At 52.4% G+C, this 8,849-nt stretch overlaps 2 protein-coding genes across 2 annotated transcripts; both read right to left on the minus strand.

The window, feature by feature from the left end:
• Positions 1–2,142: 2,142 nt before the first annotated feature.
• LOC145793727 (uncharacterized) lies at positions 2,143–2,538 on the minus strand. The gene has a single exon (XM_082876598.1). The coding sequence runs from the start codon at positions 2,536–2,538 to the stop codon at positions 2,143–2,145; it is 396 nt and encodes a 131-aa protein (XP_082732724.1).
• Positions 2,539–3,072: 534 nt separating this feature from the next.
• Positions 3,073–3,864, minus strand: LOC145793728 (uncharacterized). Its single transcript, XM_082876599.1, has one exon. It carries the CDS (start codon positions 3,862–3,864, stop codon positions 3,073–3,075), a length of 792 nt encoding a protein of 263 aa, XP_082732725.1.
• Between the last annotated feature and the right edge of the window lie 4,985 nt (positions 3,865–8,849).

The following is an 8,849-nucleotide window of genomic DNA, read 5'->3' on the forward strand; positions in this document are numbered from 1 at the left end:
GTCCATGATCACCGAGGAAGAAGACGAGTCCCAAAAACTAGAGGCAATCGGGGAGACATCCTCCACACCCGCCGGGAAACAAGAAGGGGCGGTACTGGCGCTTGCTAGCGAGCAACTGGCTGGTCGGTCCAAGAAGCGGCCGAGGAATGAGCAAACCGGGCCGCGTCTAGCGGATGAAGACTCTACCGATCGCGTCTCTACCGAGCTCGGAGACCAGACCGAGTAACCACAGACCGGCAAATCCAAGGGCCCAGCCACCCTCCCGGTCTGGGCGCCCGAGTTCAAATACCAGGGCCGAGCAGTTTCTGCTGAAGACTCTGTCTACGCGGACAAGGACTACTCGCTTGGTTTCAATTTGACCAAGGGGTTGATCTTGCCCGCTGATATGAAAAAACACGACGAGCTTTCCAACCTCAAGGTCCTCCGCTCGGCGGCGAAATCCATAGTGCTGGTAAGTTCTCCATCCTTTGCGTCAACTGTTTGCTCAGTTTTTGTTCGGTTTCTCGAATACTCACGATCTCTCGCTTGTTTTCAGGCCGCGCAAAAGAACTATTTGGCCCACGACCGAATGCTCAAAGTGCAGCAGAGCCTGCGGGGTGCAATAGCTGAGAATAAGGCCAAAAAGGCCGAGATAGCGAAGCTTAAGGCAGCGCAGGAAGCGGTTGAGGCCGAACGAGATAACCTGAGCCAAAAGGTCGACCGAGCTGAAGCGGACAAACAATGTGCCGTGAAGTCGACCAAAGCCCGGTATCTCGCTGAGCTGAGGAAGCTACGCGATGCCCATAAAGAGGAGAGAGATAAGGCGGTCAGCGACGCCGAGGACAAGGGTTATGCTCAGGGCGAAAGAACGTATGAACGGCAGGTGCAGGCAACCAAGGACATCTTTTTCCAGTGCGGTTGGAAAGCCGCCGTGGAGAAAGTTGGCCTTGGTCAGGATGCTGACATGTTCCTACATCCGCCTGCGGCCTTCATACCGCACTATATGCAGGCCTATGCGAGCGTCGCGCAGAAGAGGCTCATAGAAGAGGCCAAAAAGGAGACCGCGGAAGAAGCCGCCGCCGCGCAACAAACCGAGCAAACTTCCCCTAAAGCGTCTCAGGATGCCGAAGATCAAGTAGCCGATCGGGAGGTTGTCGCGGTGGAGGACGCGGATGATGGGTTGGAAGGCGGCCTGCCTGAGCATAACCCGGAGGTGGCCGAGCAGACTCTGGAGGTCGCCGAGCAGACGGTTGATCTGGACTGAAATGCCTCCTATTTCCTGCTTTATTTTCTTGTCTTTCTTTGTTTAATGTAACCGGGCTAGGGCCCCACCATTGTAACGCAATTTCGTTAATCAATGAAATTTGAACTTTTTGCCCGTTTAACTTCTATTGCTTTTTGGTTTCGACGTGCAAAATTTCCATAAACGCGTTCAAACTTCAACTAGCAGCTCGGCTCCTTTGGAATTTCAAATGCACCTTTTAAAATGCCGAGCAAAATATACCGGGCTCGAAATTAAGGGCTCATGAATGCGGCCGAGCAAAATCAGCTCGGCCTTGACGGGTTTTCAAACTTTATAAAATTCCAGTACTTTAATGTGACCGAGCAAAAACCAGCCTGCCCTTTCAGTTGGGTAGATCGCCAACATTTCTTTTTCGCCGAGCAAAGTCAACTCGGCTTTTTATTGGTTGGACAAAACTCCAACAGTGCGAATCCTGCCGAGCAAACTCCACTCGTTTTCCATATTGGACAAGACACCAATATGCCAACCGGGCCGAGCAACATCAGCTCGGCCCTTACATTGGGCAAAACACCAATGTTTCAGTTAAGTTGGTCATGACGCCAACATTTCAACCGGGCGAGCAAAACCAGCCTGGCCCTAATGCGAATTGGTCCATACGCCAATTATATCGTTGGACAATGCACCAACTGTTTGTGCAGTCTGCTTCCGTTCCGGCGAGTGAAAATCAGTCCGGTCCCATTCAGGTCGGTCTCCTGGCCCCTGGCCATAATTGTCTTGCGTCCTTGCGAATTCATTGTACAAAGATATAATACCAAACAACAAGAGGGCTATTTTTCATTACAAAAGCATTACTATCTTTTACATTAAGTGCCAAATGGCTAAAGGTCTAGAAAAGCTAAACAACACAAGCAAATTACATCTTAAAAGTAAAAGACCTTAAGGTTGGCCGTATTCCATGGTCTGGGGACAGTCTTGCCATCTAAATCTTCCAGATGGTATGCCCCTTTACCAGCAAGACCAATCACCATGTATGGTCCTTCCCAATTTGCACCGAGCTTTCCTTCGCCAGGGACCACTGTGTTGCCAAGCACCTTTCTTAATACCCAGTCCCCAATCTTGAACAGCCTGGGGTGCACAGCCTTGTTGTACTTTTTGGAGAGTTCTTGTTGATAGGTCGCTATGTGGATCAATGCTCGCTCCCTCCTTCCTTCAGCAAGGTCCAACTCCAATGCCACCGCTTCATTATTCAGATCTGGCTGGAAACTTTCAGAGTGGATGGTTGGCATGCCAATTTCCAACGGGATGACGGCCTCCATGCCATAGGCCAAAGCAAATGGTGTTTCCCCAGTTGACCGCCTTGGCGTAGTGCGGTATGCCCAGAGCACATTAGGGAGTTCTTCAGCCCACTTGCCCTTAGCCTTCTCAAGCCGCTTCTTCAGCCCGTCCAGGATGGTCTTGTTTAAGGCCTCTGCTTGACCATTTGACTGAGGATAGGCCAGCGCCGAATTGTAGAACTCGATCTTCAACTCTTCGCAAAATCCGCGAAAGAGTTTACCATCAAATTGAGTGCCATTATCCGAGATGAGGGCCTTGGGTATACCGAAACGGGTGATGACGTTTTGCCATACAAACTTCTTCACGTCCTTTTCCCTTATGGTCGCTAGTGGCTCGGCCTCAACCCACTTGGTGAAATAGTCGGTGGCGGCGATGAAGAACTTGCGATTGCCCGGTACAGCTGGGAGTGGCCCAACAATATCCAACCCCCAAAGCGCGAACGGCCAAAGACTTGTGAGAGGGAGCAATTCTCTCGCCGGCTGGTGGATTTGGTGGGCGAACTTCTGACACTTCTCTCACCTGCGAACATATTTTTGCCCATCTGCCTGCATGCGCGGCCACCAATAACCCTGAGAAATTGCTCGGTAAGCCAAGGATTTGCCCCCAGTGTGGCTGCCACAGATGCCCTCGTGTATCTCATAGAGGAAAGCCTCCACCTTGGTGGGGTGGACACATTTCAAATACGGCCCGGTGAAAGATTTCTTATACAAGGCCCTGGACGGGGAGAGCCAAAACCGCTCTGACTTTGCCCGGATCTTGTGTGCCGCCTTCTTTTCTTCTGGTAGAATTCCATCTTTCAGGAAGGCGATGATAGGATCCCACCAAGAGGGGCCCAAGTCGGTGCAAAGTACCTCGGCCACTTCTGGTTCTTCTATACTTGGCCGCGGTAAAAATTCTATCATCAAGGGGTTGGGAAAAAATGTCTGAGTAGAAGCGAGCCCGGCCAACTCATCAGCCGTGTTGTTTCCTTCGCGGTTGATCTGCTCTACCCTTATGGCATCGAACTTCTTGATCTCTGCACGTACCAGCGCTTGATACTTGGCCATTCTTTCATCCCTGGCCTCGTACTCTCCCGAGACTTGATTGACCACCAGCTTGGAATCGCTGAACACCATCAGGGTCGACGCTTTCATTCTTAGTGCACTTCTTAGCCCGGCAAGGAGGGCTTCGTATTCCGCCTCGTTGTTGGACGCCGGGAAACCGAGCGTAATTGCTTGCTCAATGATCATTCCGTCTGGTGAAGTCAGCACGATACCCAGCCCGGCCCCATGTCTGTTGGATGCCCCATTGACGAAAAGTTTCCACATCTCGCCGACAAACAGCCTCTAGCAATCAGAAGGGTTTTGGGAACTCCTCAAATCCAAGTCTCGAGTTGGGTCATTCTGGTCTCTTTCCTCGTCATGGATGACTTCCTCCTTCATTGAGTCATTCGCCTTCGCTGGCTCGGTCGCTCTTTGCCCTTCCTCCTCTTGCGCACCAACACTTGTTTTTGTTGCCAGAACCATGAGTTGTGCTAAATCCGCACCAACCAAATCAATTGGGCAGACTGGATGCATCCCAGGGGCAAATTCTGCCAGAAAGTCAGCAAGTGCTTGAGCCTTGATTGCGGTGCGCGGTCGGAACTTGATGTCATATTGCCCTAATTCCGCGGCCCATTTCAAAATTCTCCCAGTGAAGTCTGCCTTTTCAAAAAGAACTTTAAGCGGGAACTCAGTTAACACAACTATTGTATGGGCATGAAAATAGTGTGCCAGCTTTCTTGACGCCATCGTTAGGGCCAGCGCCAATTTTTCCAAGGGAAGATATCTCGTTTCAGCTGGGAGCAGAGTCTTGCTTACATAGAAGATCGGTAGGTGCTGGATGCCTTCAGCACGAACCAATACCGTGCTGAGTGCGTGTTGAGAGACAGCCAAGTAGAGGTACAACTCTTCGCCCGGCTGAGGTGTGACCAAAATAGGGGCTGAGGAGAGGTATGCTTTCAGGTCTGCTAGTGCGCGGTCGCACTTGTCATCCCAGAAGAATTTGGACTTCAAAGTTTTAAAGAAGGGCCTGCAACGATCAGAAGACCGACTGATAAATCTGTTCAACGCGGCTGCCATCCCGGCAAGATATTGCACGTCCTTTGTGGAATTAGGACGCTCCAGGTCTTGTATAGCCTTGATCTATGATGGGTCAGCTTTAATCCCTCAATTTGTGACCAGAAAACCCAAAAACTTCCCGGTGCCGACTCCGAAGGCGCATTTGGAAGCATTCAGACGAAGCTTGTGGGGTTTAAGTATAGCAAACATCTCTGCTAGGTCGGAGAGGTGCTGAGCTTTCTCCTTACTTTTCACCACCATATTGTCGATGTAGGCCTCCATGGTGCGGCCCAGCATTGGGGCGAACATCTTTGTCACCATCCATTGAAAAGTCGCCCCGGCGTTCTTTAGTCTGAACGGCATGACTTTGTAGCAATATAAGCCTCTGGGGGTCGTGAACGACGTGATCTCTCTGTCCGGTTTATACATGGCTATCTGGTGGTAGCCGCGGTATGCGTCCAGGAAGCTAAACCTCTAATGGCCAGCGGTTAAGTCCACCAGCTGGTCAATTCGTGGGAGGGGAAAGTTATCCTTGGGGCAAGCTCGGTTGACAGTCTTGTAGTCAACGCAGACTCGCCACTTGCCATTCTTCTTCGGAACAACCACCGTGTTGGATATCCACCGAGGGTATTGCACCTCCTCTATGGCCCCAGCTTCCAACAGGTTCTTCACTTCTTCCGCTACCACCTCAGCATGGTGCAAGGCTGAGCGGCGTGTCCTTTGGATGACGGACCGTGCATCAGGGAAGACATTCAACTGATGGAAAATGAAGCTTGGGTCAACGCCAGGCATATCGTAAGGCGTCCACGCAAAGGCCTCCAAATTAGAAGTCAAGAATTTGACATAATCTAACTGCTCGGTGCTCGACAAAGATGATCCCAAGAGGAAAAACTTAGTCGGGTTGTTCTCGTCGATGCGCACTTCAACCAAATCCTCTACCAATTTTTCCTCGGCCTTCCTTCCTACGTCTTCAAGGACCTCTTTACCCTCGGGCCCCTCAATCATTTGGATGAACACTTTGGCCGCTCGGCTGCCATTTACCGCAATGAAGCATTGTTTTGCCATCACCTGATCCCCCTAAACTTTCTCTATTTGTCCGCTTGGTGCCGGAAAGCGCATGACTTGGTGGAAGGTCGAAGCAATTGCTTGCATGGCGTGCAGCAAGCCCCTGCCTAAGATCAAGTTGTAAGTCGATAGAACTTTGAGCACCCAGAATTCTACTTGCCTTACGACCGATCCCGCTTTGACCGGCAAAATAATCTTTCCGATCGGCCATTCTGGCTGGGAGTTGAAGCCGACCAAAAGGGACGTTGCGGGGGCCAAGTCCTTGTCTTCCAACTTCATTTGTTTAAACGCGTCATAATACATAATTTCTACCGAACTCCCCTGGTTGATCAAGATTCTCTTGATGTCAAAGTCTTTGACGCGAAGAGTGACTACTAAAGCATCATTTTGCGGCATCTGAACTCTTTTCAAGTCCTTGGTCGAGAATGAAAGGGTGTCCCTTTCTTCGGTCTTTCCCCTCTTCACAGCGGGCTGAACAAAGAGCACTTCCCTCATATGCTCGGCCTTCTTGATCATCCCTCTCAGCTCGCAGACCCTGGCCGGTTCAATGATGTCGTGGATGACGTTGATTACACCTTGCGGGGGCGCTTCTAGGGCGGCCAGGCCGTTTGGCTCGGCTTGGTCCGCTGGCGTGGCCTTGATGCCCCCATCTGTGTGTTGGTCAAGATGCCCCGCCACCACCAACTCCTCCAAGTGTTGTTTGAGCGGCAAGCAGTCCTCTGTTCGGTGCCCCCGTTCTTCATGAAAGGTGCAGCGATATTTTGAATTGAAGCCCCTCTGCGCGCTCCCCAACTTGGCCGGCCAACGGATGAAGGGTTCACCTCGAATCTCGCTCAAAATGCGGTAGATGGGGATTTTAAATACCGTGGTGATTCCAATCTGTGCCTTTAATTTTCTTTTGGCATCATCCGCTGCATCACGGAGAGTGTCAGCCCGGTTGATTCAGTGACCCTTGTTTCTGTCATCACGGTTTGAACCATAGCGCTGATCTTTTGACCGGTTGTTTGGGCGGTTATCCTCCTGCCCAACCGAGTGAACTTTCCCCGCCACCCTTCTGTCCGCCGCGACCGGATTAGCCTTCTCGGTCGCGGAGGCGGCATCCTCCTTCACACGAATGTGCTCATTGATCCGCTGCATCAATGACTCCATGGTTGTGGGTTGATGCATCGTGAGTGAATCGCGCAGCCTATGTCCGACTGGGAGACCCCGTTTGTATTGAGTGATCGCCAGATTGGTGGGGCAGTCGAGGATCTCATTGTAAGTTTCCCAGTATTTCACATTGTATGCCTTCAACGAACATCCAGACTCCATCTTGACGCCCAGGAGATGGTCGACCTCCTTCGGCGTTCGTGTGTTGGTTTTGAACCTGGTGACGAAGGCTTCCGCTAATTGCTGCCACCCCTCAATACTCCCCTCCGGGAGCCTTTCGAACCATTTCAAACCCAGCTCTCCCAAGCTTGCTGGGAATATGAGGCACATCAAGGCGTCATTGCGCCGGTGTCCAGCCATTACTTGCCGGTAATGGCTCACATACATGTACGAATCCGTCTTGCCGTCGTACAAAGTGAACTTTGGCTGGTGGAACCCGGCGGGGAGTGGCGTACTTTCAATCTCTGGAGACAGCGGCGCGGCTGTAAGTCGTGCCAGCTCTTTGTCCACCAGTGCAGGGGCCATCACTTTGGGGGCTGGCATCGCCATTTCCTCACTACAACGAACTGGAGCGCTTAACCTCTGCAATGCCGGCACTCTCTAAGCCTCCCAACGGTGCGCCCTCTCCTCCAATACATCCCTCAAGTCCCTGGAACGTGTGGAGAAAGAGGATCCCGACGTCGGCGTCGGGCGTGAGGGGCGGTAGGTGCTGTCGCGAGAGAGGGTCCTGCCCTCTCTTCGGTCGGAATCTCCAACCCCATAGTTCCTGGTGATGGAGAGAGAGTGAGTCCTCCCCTGGCGGCGACTGCTACTACGAGGGGACGGGGTGCGCTCGCTGAGGTTGCCCTCTCCAGCAACACCCTTCCCTTTAATCTGGCGTTTCAGCAGCTCCATCTCCACCGCCATCTTGCGAATGAGGGCATCTTGGTCCTTGAGTTTGTGCTCCAGGCGCTGTGCATGGGACTCCCCCCGGCGTCGGCGGCTCTCCGGACTCTGCGAGCGATCAGTACTCTTCCCGCGTTTGTCTCGCGCATCTCGCGAAGGAGTCTCTAGGACCGCCATGGCTGGAATATTCGGAGGACCTTCTCTCAAGCAGACGTACTCAGGTGTGACACCATCGACGACGGACAGTGGGGCTTCGCCGTTGTTGGCCATGGAAGTGGTTGAAGAAGCTCAAAGAGCAAGGGTTGAGTATCAAAGAATTTCCACAGACGGCGCCAATTGTACGGGGGCAAAATATCCTCTGCTTTCCGTACTCCTTGTACTCCAAGCTTCTCTTGACGGCGTCTACCTAGCAACACAGAAACAGTGAGCTGTCCGGCGGTGGTGTGTCGGATAGACCCTCCGACGATCAAGTCAGTCAACTTGAGGAAGAAGACTGATAGAGAGAGAGTATTCTCTTTGGAGAAGAAGTTGCATACCTCTAACGTTCGTCCTCCTCCATATTTCAAGGCTGGCCATGCAGCCTCAAGATTATGCGCCCACTACCTCTGCTGTCCTTCCCTGGACAGGTGGCAGTGCTCGCCTCTCACCACCTTACGCGTGTAAAGGCTTAGTCCTCCCACCAGTACACGCAAAACTGTCCAACGGTATTGGCGCATGCTTGGAGCAGGTTTCCTCTATCCCTCACGCCATTGGCCCAGGTAGCACACTTGACCAGAATACCACGACCGGCTTATCACTTGTGGAGAGTTGCCATCACATGCACACAACCGAGCTATGCACCGCCGGACTGTCCCTTGCGAAGGAGCCAAAGGGCGATACTCATGGCCGAGCTGATATTGACCGATTCATTAGGCTAACCGGTTGTGAGGTATGCCGGCCTCCACCCGTCCTACCTTTATTCTCGGTCACACGAAGCCCACTTATCTCAGCTGGTTGGTCAGAAGCGCGCCGGCCCTAACCGCGTCCATAGTCTAGCCCGGGTTGCTCTTAGCTTGGTCGTCAGACACTGCTGCGCCCTCGGCCGCGTTATAGCTAGGCCAGGCATTGGTTCGTGT

This window comes from Camellia sinensis, chromosome 6, assembly GCF_055761805.1.
Source record: "Camellia sinensis isolate YWXY chromosome 6, ASM5576180v1, whole genome shotgun sequence".
In the NCBI taxonomy this organism is placed as follows: Eukaryota; Viridiplantae; Streptophyta; class Magnoliopsida; order Ericales; family Theaceae; genus Camellia; species Camellia sinensis.